At 43.2% G+C, this 17,780-nt stretch overlaps 1 protein-coding gene across 1 annotated transcript in view; it reads right to left on the minus strand.

Moving 5' to 3' along the window:
• lrmda (leucine rich melanocyte differentiation associated) overlaps positions 1-17,780 on the minus strand; it is a 196,810-nt gene that overhangs the window by 49,166 nt on the left and 129,864 nt on the right. Inside the window, exons 3-5 of the mRNA XM_078288817.1 lie at positions 16,147-16,273; positions 14,472-14,611; positions 11,376-11,502 (exon numbers count right to left, since the gene is read on the minus strand). Coding sequence (XP_078144943.1) covers positions 11,376-11,502; positions 14,472-14,611; positions 16,147-16,273 — 394 coding nt within the window. The remainder of the gene's footprint in view (positions 1-11,375; positions 11,503-14,471; positions 14,612-16,146; positions 16,274-17,780) is intronic.

Raw genomic sequence — 17,780 nt, forward strand, 5'->3', positions numbered from 1 at the left:
AAAGCATCTTCAGAGTCGGCTGTTGGTCATCTCCCTCTCTTCTGGCCTATTTGGTTCGGATTCTAGTCTAGGACTTCATATTTTGATCACGATGATATCTCATGAATTATGTACTGTCTACCATTAGCATTAGCTAAAGCCACAGCAGTATCAATGATACTATTGTTTCAAGGGGGGGCGCAAGGCCTGAGACACATTATCTTTGAAAACCCCTCTAGAAAGAAAGAAGATGTCTGGAATGCAGCTGACAAAAGCACTCAGTCGTCCTGAAATCTGATGAGTCTGACAGGATGTGAGCCCATCTGATCCATTGCCGTCTGAATATTCCCTTACAGGAGGAGAGATAGGAGGACAGGCTGCTCCTCGCCGTGCTTTTAGCACAGGTGTGATGAAAGTCGGAGCCGCCGCAGCTCGGCCCGCCTCTCAGATTACCCCGAACACGTCTGGTGATGGACGCTGCCAGTTGGCAGGCAAAACGCTGAGAAGTGATGCCCATTGTGCCCTCCCCATCTGCCTGCTGCGTGGCAACGGCATATCAGGTGATCCCAGGGGATGATACTTAATATCATATTAAATGTCTCGGCTATGGGTTACAGATGTAAGTCTTACCCAGATAAAAGATGAATCTTACAGAACAAGGGAAAATGGGCTGGTGTTGCGAGGTCAGTGCTGTCAGTTTGACTCTGAGACAAATGGTAATAAAGAGAAATAAAGAGATCAACTATCAAATATCTTTTGTTTGTCATAAGAGCTTTGTTTGCTATCCACTACCATGGTACATCCTGTATTCAATGCATCAGACATGACATACCTTTTTTAGACAGTGCCTGGAGAAATATGTGTTATTAATCATGACTAACATCTCACTGGATATCTTATTACGGATCTTTATAGACACTGGCTCTGATTCAATTTCATAAGTATAGTACAGTATGTTGCAGACAGCCCTATTCTGGGCAGAGGCACTGAATCTGCCAGTGTGCAGCTGAATGCCAACTGTAAATAGTAACAGAATACAACTCATGTCAGAGGTTGTAAAGCAGTTAATCACCATTTAAAGATGCAAATAATTTGACCTGTGATGGAGAAAATCTATAAAAATGGCAGGCTGAAAAAAACGATGAAGCTCAATGCTCTTTGTTTCAGCATATGAAGGATTCAGATATTGAAAATTAGCCATTTAAATGCTTCTCAGAATGTGGAAGTATACAGCTCAGGCAACTCCGAATCGCAAAAACAAAAGACTCATTAGCAGTAATGAGGAATTCTTTACTTAGAGATTGGCGAGACTGAAACAATGCTGTGGTATTAAGGATCTTTACCCACTTCACTGCCCATCTGTGCCCTGTAGACCTGCGCCAATCCTTCTCAGCCCCTTCTAGCACTTCAGTGAATGACAAATGAATGCTGTGTGAGTGTCACTTGACCCTTTTGCCCTCACGGTGACCTCTAGTGCACCCTGGGCAGCCCTCACTCTTTCACATATTTCTACTGCTAAACAAGAATGTCTCTCGCTCTCCCCCTCTGTCTCAGCCTATTTCCCTCTGTACTTCTAATTCTCTCTCCCATCACCCTGCTCCTTTGCTTCTCCCTACACTTCTCTCATCCTGTTTCTCTCTCTATTCACATCCTGAGACGGAAAAAGAGAATAGGCCTCTCAACCAGCAGAGAACAGAGGGACGAGTGGCCATTGAGACTGTGAGGGTTTGGGGAAGGGGGCTGCTGTGTTTGCGAAATGCAGAGTGTGAGAGAGTGTGTGGATTCTGAAAGATTCATATGACAAGTGCATGGTGTGGAGCACACTTCAACCTCATAGATGAACTGAAGGGCTAAACAACCTCTGAAGTCTTTCAAAGGAGAGCTAATAACTGAGAGGCAGCACACTATGTAGAGTGAGAATGAATTCAAGGGAAAGTGGAGTGTTACGCAAACCTTTTTCTCCTCTTAGAAAAGCTGAGTAAATGAGATGAAACGGAGCGGTCGGACTGGAGGCAACAAAGCTATTCCTTATTTGGTTTTACATGTGCTGTAAAACAAATGCTCTGTCAACCATCCCCTAACCACTTACCTTACAACATACCTTCTTTAGGCTAAATGCGTGTGGTGCTGGTATTATTGAAACTGTATGTTCCCTCTCTGTCACTCAAATGTGAGGCCCCTGACAGGCTAAGCCCTTAATGCACCAGATTTGACTGGTTAATCCCCTGAAAAACCATCCTTTTTGTTTCTCAGGCAGAAAGGTCGCACAGCAAGGCCTGGGTTCCTTCAACCTATCCCGCCCGTCTTAACCCCCAACCTAAACACGCTCTAGCCCTCATCATTGGCCTCCCGCACCCCTCCTCACCTGTCTACCCACCCGCATGCATAAGCTACAAAGCTGAAGGTGTCAAGCCTACCTGTCTCAACAGCACCCCCCTCGCCTGACCTGCGGATAGCCCTCGGGGACATTAATTATAGAATAGTCTGACTTGTTGAGAGGAAAGAGACAGACAGAGACACAGAGAGAGAGAGAGAGAGAGAGAGAGAGAGAGCAGTAAAGGATAAGATAAATGCAGAGATGTTGTTACAGTGGCTGTCACCTCCTAATCATGTCATCCTGCTGTACAGAGGTGATGCTGAGGCTTTACTCGATCAGGTTTCCCATTCATCACCAGGAGGTTGGGTGGGTGGGGGGGGGGGGGGGGGGGTAAGGCAGAGTGTTAACTCTCATTTTTCCACAGGGTTCAAACTTTAAACTGCTCATCCCCTTGTCAAGTCCTAATCCCTAACTCAATTGGCCCCAGACACCGTAGAAACCAACTGAAAGCACATTAGGAGCCTAATGAAAAGACAATTAACATCTCCATTAACACTTACATAAAAGTCTGTTCTCTACCTCTGATTATGGAACTCAGACAATCATCTACGATTTGAAATATTCGGTGGCTAATCATTTAAGGTGACAGCAATAAATATGTACACGCAATGGATCTGGTTGTTCGAACAAAGCGAAGATAAAATATTGCATGGGGTTTGTCCAGCAGCTAGTGTTTCTGTTCAAGGACCACTTAAAAGAGACAAGCAACAAAAAACTACTGCGTTCATTTCTAATGTTCAATGCTATGCTTGCGGGCAAAAATATAGATCTATGATAATATGTCACCGCTGTACGTGTTTTAAAGATACCGTGTGGACAGCGCTGTCTACTCGGCAGGTGTGGATAGACATCGAACTGCCACCGTGTGATCAGAGCAATCTGTCCAAACAAATGGAGGCTTCTCCTTTTGAACATTACCGTGTTAGATTAGACGACTCCCGGTCATTTGATTCCCTATTGTCTCGACAGCTCCTGTTTCTAATGGACCGAGTGGGATTTCACAAAACGCAAAATAGGGAGAGGTCAATGTATTTGAAGGTTACCCCTGTCGGGGAATCAAAATAAATAACATTCAGGTGTGCTATTCTCTGTCAGGCGAGTGTCTTAATGATGCCAAGTTAACACATACTAAATAACAGTGTCTCCCTACGCACTGACAGCCTCAGAAATAATTGACCAGCGTGCTCCAAACTGAGACGCAGTAGGCAGAGAATTCAATCCTGCAGCTGACAGAACCCATTGAGCATGTCACTAGATTTTGCATTATACACAAAGCAATGTCAGGTCAGGGATGCGGCCTCCTGCTAGTTATTTGCGATTGCATCTCTGAGGGTAAATTACCTGGCTCTCCATAATATGGTCTAGTTAACTAATTTCCTGACAGCACACTGTCTCATAAGAAAAGTCTCAGATTTACTGCCTGTCAAAAACATGATGGACTGTTTTTTTTTCCCCCTCTCTTCTTTTCTCCAAATGCTGGCAGCCTCTCAACTAAGAGCTCATATCCAATATCCTCTCTCAGTGTGCTGAGGACATCTCTAATTCTAGACAAAGACATACAGCTGAAAATGAACAAAAAGAAACATAACCTTATTATGTTTGAAGGCTACCAGCAGTGTGTCATTTCATCCACGAGTTCCCATGCAAGAATTACTGCAGGGGGGTTGTAAAGCAATGTAACATAGTTCTAAGCCTCTCAGTAAGAAAACAAGGAAATCCATTATCCGTTATCCTGACGAGCTCTACACATTGACAAGTACACACATACAGTATATGGTGTCCTGTCATTTTGTTGTTATACACGTGTAAATCATTTACTTTCTGACAGAAAAGAAGCTCTGACAACAAAACCTCAACCTCACCAACGGGGTCACGGGGAAACCGAATCCCTCCGCAGACAAAGCCTAGTTTTACCTGCCAGAGCACGACCTGCCACTGATAGCGACACAGATGACAATAGCACATTGGTGGTGTGAAGACTGCCTTTAAGCTATACCGTGTAGGAGGAACAATACAGACTCGCATGAATACCCCCCCACCACAGAGCTCGACAGTGTCTGTTTTAAAGTTCACAATGCCGCGCCAAGGACTGCCTATCCTTTCTTTTCTCTCTCTCTCTTTTTGTATGTGTTCCCATTCAGCCGGACGGCGTGGCCTATCGTCGTCCCGACAATGACAGTAGGTGGAAACGCTAGCTTTCATTACACAAAGTATAAATAGTGTAATCTATCAGCCCTGCCAATCAGGATGATTGATTATGGGCTGCCAGGGAGGAGAGTGACACATTAGAAAAGTTTGGTTAACAATGCCTGTAGCTGGTGCGGGGCTGCTGCCACCCAGCCCAGTGATTAATGTGTTGTCAGCCTGTAATCCCACACCCACGCTTAATGAGGCAAGAATTTATCATCTCGGCGGAGTGGCAGATGTCAGGGGGAAAGGAATCCAAGTGGCTGGAAACAATATACTTTTTCTAGCCAGCGTTTGACATGTCTGACAAGCTCTAAAAACCACAAAGAGGGCCTGTGTAAGCACAAACTTCAATGGAGGGACTTTCAGTTCTGGCATCGTCCTCTCTCGCGCGCTCCTGAAAGTCAACAACTGCTGCCGAAAGAAGACTCTATCTCAGATTTATGCTGTCCTGGGGAACAGACCCGACTGTTATAATGGATTAAAGCTCTAACGATCCAACACACTGAAAGAGGAAAAGTCCAAAGACAGCATGTTTGTGTATACTCAGGAAAAAAATAGATGGACAATTTCACACAAATCATGAAATAAAAATTTTACTTCCATCTCTACGTAAACAAAATTGTGAGGAGTTTATAGACTGTCACCACCTCATCTAGCAGGGATTATGAGCTCTAATGTTCATTAACTTAATTAATAGCATATCACCATCTGCATGTCGTAAATAACAACAACACTATTTGCATTATCTGATAAAAATCTGAATGTGGATTAAAGTGAGGCTGCCTAGATGGAGCGCACATGACAATCAACTTCAAAGTAAACTATAATGTGAGCGCTGAAATGGTGATTAATGTGCACTGTCAACGTCAACTAAAAGAGATAGGCAGAGAAATAACTGATCTCTTTGTGAGATCTAAAGTTTGGCGTAGTTCCCCGGAAACACCCAGTGGGGTAGAGGGTGAGAAAGAGAGATAGATTTCTTCAGAACACAGAAAACACAAGGCCAGCTGTCTCTCATTAGGCTAGCAGCATCTTCCTGTCACCAAAGAGACCAACAGGGAGGATCAGCTGTGATTGGACTGATAGGCCAACGCACTGGGACTCTGTACTCTGTAATAGCTAAAAGCACCATTTGATAAGTACTGTAATTGAAGTGAAGGGATTCCTTAGTGGTTATAATATTGTAGCTGGGTCTGTGTGGAACTGGTGTGGTTTTGCAGCCGTATGGCAGTGAGAGGGGGGCTCAGTTTTATAGAGAAAGAGATAAATTGTGAAACGCAGGGTTATTATGCAGAATCTACCTTACATATGTCGAAGTAATTGCTGTTGTTTAATGACACTTTGGCTTGAAGGTGGAAGCGTCCTATTTCCAGGCAGTTTCCTGTATCTAAAAGAGGCTTTTAACAGCAACATTACACTGAAAAAAGTGGAAATTCCCAAAGGCTTATAACGGATCTAGCACATTTCTGGAACAATTTCCATCATACAAAAAGTAAAGGCTTTGTTACATGCCAAACCCATGCACTCAATATTATAACAATAATAAAAAGTCCACAAATACTTACATTTAACAGATAATAACAAAAAATGATGAAGACTTATGTAAGCGATCAACTGATTTGTCAGAGTTTATGAAAACTTTATATCAAAAAGGGAGAGGGAGACATCTCATTATTGCTGACCAGCCTTGGCCTGCTTTCTGACAAGCCTCAAACTGCACCACTAAACACAAGAGACGTCGAGACAACAAATGCTTCACCACAGAGGCGTTCCTTCTATGTTCTGAATGCCAACAGAGAGAGGGGAAAATCAGTTAATGCAACCGGGCCACTCCAGCATCTAATAAAAGCCCTTACAAAAACACGTTTGTTTTTATACTGCGTGTTTAGCCAAAAATGAATAATACATCTATCATTTTCTGTTGTGCGAGTGACGTGACACTCAGGTCACGCACCCCGTGTCTCCAGGCTTTGAAAGAGGCTGTAAATCAATCTTGGCGCTATTACTTACAATTAAATGTGCTTTAAAGTTTTACTGTGTGTTTATGATGTGCAGGGCCTAGATGATTTATGTGGACAGTGTGAGTCACTCCCTCTAATTGCTGTTGTTTTCCCGGCTTATAACCTCTGATTGACCTCTCGGCTCCAGCTGCCAGAGCACTCAGAACTGGGCCTGTCGCACTGGCCCAAACACCGGACCGGCTGATATCTCACTAGTCAAAGACCAGATACACATATACACACAAATACACACGTGGATGCATACGCCACGCACAGATATAGACAGACAAACACACACACACCTGAGAGAATGAACATGTGGCTCACTGGAACTATCTGGCACGAGGTACACAGCATCTTTTAACTATCATAGATACTAAACATGTCAAAACAATTTTAAACAGCTGTTTTTACGTACAGGATAAGTTGTCTTTAAAAGACAGAGAACAGCAGTGTCTCGAATGATGCAATTAACTGATAACCAGACATTATGCAAGGTGGGGGAAAAGGACATATTTGAAAGTAAGCAGATCACAATCTGTCAGTGTGTGTATTTGCCTGAACATAAAGCAGACAGGAGCCCACTATGGTTACATTTGCCCGCAACTACTACTCAATCTGTAATGCTGTCCTTACTCGACCCATATATACCGACGCAGGAATTTGTCATGAAAGAAAGAAGACATATCAAGACATATATAATAGCGGGTGGAAATACAGAATCTAGCAGACAGTGAGGAGTGGTAATAAACTTGCTTCCACAGCAATCTGTTGGGTTATATTTCCTCCCCCTGTTGAGAGCCATATTCTTTGAGTTTTCTCTGAGGACACATTTGTTCAGTAAAATGATTCAGCAAACCCACTGAAGGCACATTCACAAAGCGCTATATTGCATGCTGTTTGTTATGTTTGAGAGCTTCGGGGAACTCATAACTCTCAAGCACAGAGATGAACGTGGCAACATACTTTACAGGGTGCACTTGAGAGATTTGAACAGGAAGCAAAACAACCAACCTATAGCAAATCCTGCCTCTTTTTCCAGAGTTGCATTGCAAAAAAAGCCACAATCATGCATCACATAATGCACAATCATGGGTCTAAAACCATGCAGTCTATCTTAGATTTGGACTGCTCCCTTCAGTGCAAACTTAAAATGAACTGCTGTCTGCTGCCGAGTAAAACAGGTTAGTGTCTGGGGAGGAAAAAACAGAACTGAAAAGATCCACTTGAGGACTTTCCTGGCTCTGTCACTGTCAATTCCCTTGAAGAACCGTTACCCTGCGAGCAGAGACTCATGGGACCTAGGAGCTGGCTCGAGCCACCCTGCAATGCAGTCTGCTTTGCATTATACACAGAAGGATGTGGGAGAAAAACTTGTGTCCATGCTAGAAAATCAAGTCAAATACTTCGTCCAGGCAAAATCTAAGTGACATCCGAGGAACAGTTATACCCGCTGACGTAGCTACCAAGCTGTGCTTAGTGAGGGGGACCATGCAGTTACTTCATCCACTGTGAAACACTCTTAAACATGTGGCAAAGGAGTAAATGTTATTCTACTAGTTAAATTTGCTATGCACTTTTTTTAGCGGTGCTCGGGATCTGAAAACAGAATGTGCTGTCACAGTGTTTTGATAGACATGGTCAGTTTAACCCAAGGGTTCGGCAACATAATGTGGGCTCCGTGGCAGAGTGGAGGGAGGTGGGGGAGCCGAGCCAAAGTGTACCACATGTATTTTCCGAAAGCAGCCCAACGCAGTCCAAATGGCTCTACGTGGTTTAACGCCATTTCATTCCATGACCTCTAAGTCCTCAAAGAGAATTATCACATTATAGCATTCCAACACGCCCAATTTCCCAAAATACAGCTCAAGGCTTTTCCACTCTGACTCTGCTTAGTGTTGCGGTTTTAGGAAAACACTTCAATAGTCTCCACTGAGTTTTCTTGTTTACTTCAGGTATTTATTCATTTTTTTCCTCTCTCTCTCTCTCTCTCTCTCTTGCCTTTGTCTCTGTTTCTGTCCCACTACTTGTCCATTCCACTCAGAAATCCAATATAACAAAAACCCAAAGCAGAAAATTACCCCCCTCACTGTTTGAAGCAAACACCAAAACATACAGACAAGTCAGAGACAGCTCATTGTCACCCACTTATGGTGTCATGCCCACTAGTGCATGAAAAGACACAGAATCAATTAAACAAGCGACAAAATTATCCTCAGTGAGACATCTTGTCTACATGTATGAACATGGCTATTTGCCTCCTGCAGAATTACTTTGCTGCCAAAGTTTGACTCTGTGAGACGAAGGTATAGATCTCCCCAAAGATTACGACTTGATTGGTAATTCTGTACTTGCAAATATCTTCACAGGCCTTTGTGCATGTGTATGCATGTGTGTGTGTGTGTGTCTGTATGTGTGTGTGTGTGTGTGCGTGTGTCCTCTATATGTACTGTATATCTACAGTTTTTTTTGTGTTTTCTTTTTTTTCTGAAAACAACCAGCCATTTGACTCTCTGGTTGTGATTTAGGCGACATGGAAAATGTTGAGAATGTATGAAAAGTTATGCTATTCATATTGCACTAAAGACCATAACTGCTTTATCAGAACCATGTGGCGTCCCACAGTGCCATGCCATAATGGCATGATTGAAAAGGAGTTTCAACTGTGGTCACACTCCATTCTGATATGACTCAAGAGAGGTCTCCAAAGTTCAGCACTGTCTCTTTCAGAGCAAGCCCATTAACTATTCCAATACATCATGCTATGGGAATGATCTGATAGAGAAGGGGATCTTTTTCAGATTTACAGTCATGAGAGGGCATGTATCACACTAACCCTCTGCTGCAGTTGCCTCTATGACCATAGTTGCAATGTATCCACTGTAGAAAAGAAATCTGTCACATAAAAATGGCTAATATCTCGGTGCAAGAGAATACGGTTCCTTTCACAGAGCTGAGAACTTTAAAATGAGCTTCAAAAAGTCAAATAATTTTACAAATAAACCACTACATCCCTTCCACGGTCCTATTTTTTTCCCCCTCCAATACTAGCGCTAATTGAGACTCAAAGGATAGTGCGAGAGACAGCGAGACAGCTAATTACCATCCCTTGTAATGAAGCAAATGCCAGATACCATGAGCCACTGTTATGAGCAACACCCTGCTGTACCAGACATAAAAGCAAACACAAATATCTAATTATGCCATCATCTCTCCCTACTTTCCTGTTTTGTCGCAGACATTCGTTAATTGGTGACCCGCACTATTGGTCAGCCTACAATCACTCTGATGATGCAGCCAATTAGAGGCAGGAGGTACACATGGCTCACCAAGCCTGTTATAGTTGACCCATCATGTCTCATCTAACTCAAAACAAATGTTATGGAAATGCTGCCGTGACATCCCAGGGCCCAGACACAGGACATGTCCAGTCACAATTTCTGTCTTCAAACTGGAGACCCAGTCAAATGCTGCTAATAAGGAACAGTGAGCGGGACAGTCGAAAAATATGTTCAAGCGCAAAGATATTGAGTGTAATGGGAGGAAAAAGCAATTTCATCAAAGCTGCAACCTTTTACTTTGCATAGGGAATAAATAATCATATACAGTAGGTTCAAAAACACAAGCACACAAAAACACACACATCATGTCAGCTAGAATCAGTGATTATCTCTCCTTTCATCTAAGGCTGTGGCGACAAAGGCAAACATTTCTTTTTCACTGACAAGTTATGTAAATAAAATCTTATAAAGTGACTTTACCCTGCCAAAAAGCATTGTAAAGGTCCTCAGTTTCTTTTTATATAAAGTGGATGAACAGTGTTTTCATTCCACTTTCCTCCATCTACCAAACATGCCAGACTGAGGTTAAATTATTTCAATGTTTTGCTTTCTCGCTTGCCACTTGCATGAAGAATCAAGAACAAAGCGTAGCGTGAACTGACACTAAAAGAGCACACTATCTTAGCTGATTGTCTGAAACAATAAATATTTTGTTTTCCTCGTGCACTTTTAAACCCTGCACCGACTCACATGCTTCTGATTTGTCATTGGATGGCTTTGTTCTTGCTACTCCGGATCCATTTTTGTACCTCCCAGGCTCGCCGTCAGAGCCCCGGAGACCTTGAAACGACAAAGCTTAGCTGATCCGAACAGTAAATATTTCATGACCTTACAATTACATGAAATCAAATCTTAGCAAAAGCTGTTCATGTATATTGCATTATCGGAGGGGTAGAAGACGGCGAGGGAAGAGGCTGAAAAGGGTTGAGCCGGGTACATCTATGAACCGCCCAAACTCTAATTAGTCTGTGTGGCCCTAAACAAGAGAGGGAGGAATAAGTGCATGGGCTGGGGATAATTAAGCGATTGTGACCGGCGTGTACGTGAGCTGTCACTCCGATCGCCAGCCATGTCACACTTGGCAACACAACTGCGACTGGACAGCCGCCCGTCGTCTTTGATCTGGGCTCATGCATACGGAATGAGGTCAGGCCGTGGTCACACACATCTACGCAGACACATACACACACACACACACACGCACGAACACACACACACTTTCAGCAATATTAAAGAGTGACTACCCTCAGAGGGGAAAGAGGGCTTGGTGAGGCCTCTTTTCAAAGGGCCACAGCACCAGGACCTCTGTAATGGGAGACTGACACTCAAGCATGCACGGGAAGAAAGGGGGGATAAAAGGGAAAAAAGGAGACGGGAAGAGGGGATGAATGTGACAAATCCACCCAAGAGCGTGTTCCATGGACTTCAGAGGGAGGACTATGTTAAACAACTTAAACAAAAAAAAAAAAAAAGCTTAGCCTAACTTACAGTTTCTGACTTGGGTTTGACCACTTTCATGAATGCTCCTCTTGCCGTCGCCTCCATCACTTCCCTCTTGGTCACTTTCCTGGTGTCCAGAAACTTCAGCTGAGGCAACTTGTGGAGAACAAAGAACCTGAGAGAAAAGAGAAGACAAACGCGGCTTAAGATGTGTTATACTGTTGCCTTTAAAAAGTCTCCTTGCAGGCCTCCTCCATGCAAATATTTAAATCAATACAAAATCTAAGCAGCTATTTGTGTAAAGCGTGATATACTAATCAAAATGACATGAATTCTAATATGTAAAACGCACGCATCGACAAAACTTGAAAAGGGGCCTCGTTTACTCCGATTTAATGGTGATGCAGATTTAATGGCGATGATATCTCCTTGTATGTAATAACCTTCAAAGCTGATAAGAATAAGGACGACATATAAATAGCACGAAAGGAGATACAACCCGTCTGCCAGAGCTGTCATTCCGGCAGCATCACAGATATCTCTCTAAGCTTTCAGACACACTCTGTCTTTCATTGGGAGGGAGAGAAACGTCAAGAGATAATGGTTGGAATACATAGATGACAACAGATCCTTTCACAGGCAGGCAGGGATAGAGGAACCAGTATGTCAGGGCCGAGCTGGCAGCCAAAAAGGACACGCAGGCAGCACCTAAGTGGAGGGTGAGAAAGGACGTGGATATGGGCACAGACAAGACCTGTGCGCAGGGAACCGTGACAAATTGATGATGGCGATGGTGATGAGGGGAGATGGCAAAACCGGTGTCAAGTTTTCAACACCTGAGGATTATAAGGAGGGGATGCGGGGATCGCGTTTGGACTGATATGGAACTGAAAATATCTCAGTACAAAATGAAAAAACAAACAAATAAATCTTCAGATATTATTCCATAGAAACATAAAATAGAGGCGTTAATTATAGAAAACAAGGGATAAAAACAATAAATATATTACACGACCCTTACTGACGTCTTAAAGCAACATTATTACAGGGTAAAGTGACCTGCTCCTAACCCTAATAAGAGCTCCTTCTCTGATGAGAGCTCCAGCACTCAAATCCAGGAGGACCCGTTCCCTTCCCGCGTCTCTCTCCCCCTGTAAAGGACTATGTTCGGGGCATTTCTATGATGAAATGTGAAGATGCCCTTGGGAGACATGCAGAGAGGTTATTCTCCATAGGTAACCTACCATCACAGGGTCAGAGCAGATGACAAGGCTCTGTCAGCCAGTGGGGATATTAATGATTCAACCCAACCACAGAGGGAGGAGAGGAGAGGGCCGGGGGAAGACGGGGAGGAGGGGGAAACAAGTGGAAAAAATGTCATACACTTTATTGCGACAACACCAAAGATGTGGCGACAACAGTAGGAATTGTCTGTACTTGAAAATGATTATTTTGGTGCAATCACTAAAAAAAAGAGTTGTACAAATTACTTTTTAACCAAGATGAAAAACTAAATCATGTTAATTCAAATTTAAAAAATCATCCCATTATACTTCCTATTACACACTATGTTAGATAGCCTAAACAAATCTTAACAATAACTATTTATACCATGGAGCAGTGGGTCCTATTTATTCTGCAGCTGCACTTGTGGCATTTGAACAGAAAGGTTGAGTGAACACAAAGTGCAGCTGGTGGTTGAGGCACCTCAGGCAAAACTGTCCATCCGTGGAGCTCTTTGATCAGCCCACGACAGGAGATAGGACGAACTGATAACTTCTCGCAAGATAAGGTGTAAACATGTCACGTAACAATATGCTTTAAGCAGGTCACTCTTACCTCGCATATGTTGCAGAGACAGAGACAAATGCGAAAAGTTTGAGTTACTTCCCTTGTCACAATATTTCTGGATTTCTCAGACAGACGGGGCGTGAGGAGACAGTGCGGCCTGAGCACAAAGCTGCATAATCAGTAGCCATGGTAGATGTCTAACCCCTTTGTTATTGTAGTACCTCAAATGGCCACTGAGGACATGCAGGGTCGGCTAACATCAGGACAACATTTAACCTCCCCGCAGACTTACAGTACTGTGTGTATGCATACTATATTTCCATGTCATTGGACTAATTGGGGCACCGATGCAACGCACCAGTGTACGCATTTCACTTGAGAGACCAAGAGCACCCGAGGCATGGAGCTGGGTATTTATTGCCCAAGGCCAGTGCTGTCACGACCTGCACACTGCCTAACCTTGTCAGACATGAAATCTGCATCACGCTCAAATTGATGTTTTACTATGTGACACATTATGAATATTACATTACAGGGCCATAGACGTTGTCAGTCAAAACAGAACAGCTTTCCTCACCAGTAAGATAAGCATGTGAGGAGAGGGGAGAGAGGGAGCATGGGAGGGGGAGTGGGAGTGGGAGTGAGACAGAGAGGGAGAGGGAGAGAGAGAGAGAGAGAGAGAGAGAGAGAGAGAAAGAGATAGACAGAGAGAGAGAAGAAAGACTGTTCAAGAAAGGCATGGGTGGTAAATGATTAATAGGCAACACAGAGTCAGAAACAAGCACTTAGGGCTAAAACAGACAAAAGAGAGTATGCTTTTCGCCTTTTATCGCATTTCATGTAAAGGACCCTGACAAATGGTGGTCATATTGCATGGCTTGAGGCCTAGCTTGATGTTTAATGCATCATCTGCTCTGGTAAGGCAGGGTAGTAAACACTCATTTGTGGTGGTGACTAGTCACACATGAAATCCATTTTGCAAACCGGAGTGTAGAGGGGCCAGTTGACAAAGCTTTTAGAGTGATGTGGTTGAATCCACAATCTACTTGTGAAATGGAGGGGGCTGGATGTGAAAAAAAAAGAGCATCTAAAAAGCCATCACTTACAAAAAAGCTATCGCTCTGAATAAACTCACAATCTAAACTGTCTCCGTAAACAGATAAACAGACTAGAATATTAGATTAATACTAGAAACACACCAGAATATTATCTATCTATCTATCTATCTATCTATCTATCTATCTATCTGTCTATCTATCTATCTATCTATCTATCTAAGTATAAACAGAGCAGAATACTAGCATTCCGTATTTATGTGTGACATCATCACTGTTCGCCAGCTTAGCAACTGACCTGTATCTCTGGTAGTCGTCCTCGTCCTTATCCAGGCTGACCAGCTGGTTGGGGCAGGCCTCATTTCCCAGCAGACTTAGGTACTCCAGTGCCGGGGTCACGTCAGCCAAGTGTTCCAGCAGGGCCTCGATATCAGTCAGGTGTCAAAGGGCGGATGTCAAGGACCTAGTGCTGTTAATTACATTAGCATTTACTACCCCCACACCCCCCCCCTGGCCCGCCCGCACTAAAACATGTCACTGTCAAATTTACCGAGGCGCTCAAAGGGGCTAGTCTCTGGCTTTGTGAGAGTGGGCAGACAGAGGGGCAATTTAAGGTGCAGGGTTTGGCATATAGTAGTGACACAATTTGGCTGTTGCTCTCTCTCTCTTTCTCTCGTTCTCTTTCATTTCCTAGGTGGCCGGGTGCAGAACAGTGACAAAATGATGGATGCCCTGTGGTTCAAACAGTCCGTGCTTCCCAGAGCCGTGCTGTGGAAAACTTTTGCGAAACGTGGAAAAAACAAACAGCCCCTAAGCAGGCACATTCATCACTAATACATTCACTTCTTTGGAAAATTGAGCCCCAAAGTGTCAAAATACAACTGCACTAATGCAGTACTCGAGCTTTAAAATGGCACTGTGCCACGACAGGATGTACATAATTGGCCTATTAGCATGTGCCGACCACTTCACAACCAAACTCAGCACAGAGTCCCAGACGCACACTTCAAGGAGCCCCAGTTTTAATGTTGACTCTGGAAGTGTGTGTGTGTGTGTGTGTGTGTGTGTTTGTGTGTATGTGTGTGTGTGAGAGAGAAAGAGAGAGAGGGAGATAGAGGGAGAAACAGAGAGATAGATATTGAGAGAGATAGAGAGAGAGAAAGAGACAGAGAGAGAGAGAGAAAGAGAGAGAGAGCATCATTACCCTCTAGGATCTACACAACCAGAGGAAAACAGGACACATTGCTAAACCTGTTCTAAAGCTAAGGGAGGAAGTTCACACATTTTTGACTGATCATAAACAGCCGTGCAATGTGTCTATGTCTTGAATTTAGGGTGGCTGTGTAGAGTTCTGGTTTAACGGGTTTTGCTTTAGGTGGTAAGTAGGACACACTGAGCCACTGTAACCCATGAGTCAAAATGTGAGTATCGTTCTAGCATCTTTAATAATAAAAATAAATACATGAATGCATTTTATTTCAATTAAATAAAGCGGGGTAATAAGGAATTATATATCTGATGCATAAAGTGAAAAATCTTGAATGAGTAGTTTTTTTTATATAATTTAATATAATTGATTTTCCAAAGCAGGACATACTGTGCGCTGGATTATTCTCTTGTTCTTGGGATGTAGTTTATATCCAGCACCTTTTATTCCCCCTCAACATGAAAACACCTTTATTATGTTGACTCTCAAGTCTGACTCCACTAGAGGTCCCTGTGGTTCAAAAACTAGTCCTCTGGTAGAGCTCTGTGACAACAAGTCCTCTTTTGTAACACATTATGTTCACTGCAAAGACATGACGTTAAAAACCGGTTCTTCCAGACAATAACAGATATGAAGACAGAAATGCACATGCAAAATAAAGAGCTAATTCTAATAGCTCTGGGCATAATCTCTGTGTACACTGTGAGACGGCGAACCGGAATGAGACGGCAGAGAGAAGGAGCGAGTGCTTTGTTTGAAAGGATATTTGGTTCTTATTGAGTGTCAGGGTGTGGAGGTTGGGTAACCTGGGCAACCGGAGGTCATTTCCGAGCAGATTGTTGTCGACGACCAGCTCTTCCAGCCCAGTGAACACTTTGAGGCCCGCCAGTGACCTGCAATGATAAGGCAACAGGAAAAATGATATGGCCCTAAATCTGGTCAGCCATTATTGTGCAGAAATAAATATTTCAGCCTCTCTCTTTCATACGCTGGGAGAGTGTGGGTCTGGGCCTGTCAGGGAAGTGAATGACAAGAATTAGTGGTGCTGAGCTCCCCTGGCATGGCGAGGCATCCTTCAGCGGCTGGCAGGATGAGGGATGGGGGTCACTTGTGAGTAGCCAGGATTCAAAACAAAAGGCTTCAGAAATGCGGCGGGCAGGATGAATTTGTCAATGTCTTGTGCCTTGAGGCGCCCAGTTTCGCCTGACCCTAACCCTCCATTCCCAAGACAAATCACTCTGTCACAGTTCACCTTCACTCCCCAGACACAAATTTAACTTGTCATCCATCATTTTCACAGTGGAACCGGAATACGCTCGCAATCACAGATGGAATGGAAGGGAAACTTTTTTGCAACTGCTCCGCCATGGGGGTTAGCTTCAGATTTTAACATCAAAGGACTTGTTTTTTTGTTTTTTTTTTAAAGGAGGAATTCTGTCTTTCCGATGGTTTTTATGACGCATTGCAAAGAGAGGTGAGAGGTCATCTTTCCCCCTCTCTCTCTCTTTCTCTCTCTCTCACACACACACAAACACATGCACACACACAAAAAACACACATTCACACAGGCATAAAAATGATGGAGGGTGGTGTTAGGAGTAATGTTAGGGCCCTGCAAAGTTCAAGTCGTGGAAGGTGCACAAAGCCAATGTGTGTGTTGTCTAATCCTTCACACTGTCAGCATGCCATGTTAAAGTGTCCTGGGTGACTTCATTGACATTTAAATCTGCCAGGACCTGGCTCAGACTGCATCCTTCTCAAGAACTGTTTCTCACAGTTCACACAACAGGTTGTAAAGAAAAATATTCTAAATGACTTACCTGAGTACATAATAGTTAAATAGATAAGATAATACAAACATAATATTTTTAATTATCAAATATAATTGACTATACTAGTTCATTGTTTTTGTTTTATTATTACCAATATCAACTCAGAGTAGTTCCAGTTTAAATTCAGAAATTACAAACAGATGTTTGTAGTTTTTAAAACAGACAGACAACCTTGACATTATTTTAGCAATGAATTCCAGTAAACAATGTCATATTGCTGCAGGACAACCTCAAGGTTCAGCAAGGTCTAAACAAGCAGCACAAGGAGTGTGAACTAATACTCCTCCCCAGCTCTGGTTAGTGTCAATGCCATAATACACACCGCCTGGGAGGTAGGCTATGTAAATATAACACCCTTATCATGACAATCTGCAAATGGATGGCAAGGAGCAGTAAACAGCGTAGGGGGGAAACATAATGTACAGTCACATTCATCACGGAAAAGAAAGGACATCATGACAAAGCAAGGAAGAAGAAAGAAAACAAAATGGAAGATGAGGGGGACAGTCACACTGGCTATTATGTTATGTTAGAATATAATGCGAGGTATGACAATAGGCCCAATGAG

This window comes from Centroberyx gerrardi, chromosome 15 (assembly GCF_048128805.1).
Source record: "Centroberyx gerrardi isolate f3 chromosome 15, fCenGer3.hap1.cur.20231027, whole genome shotgun sequence".
Classification (NCBI taxonomy): domain Eukaryota; kingdom Metazoa; phylum Chordata; class Actinopteri; order Beryciformes; family Berycidae; genus Centroberyx; species Centroberyx gerrardi.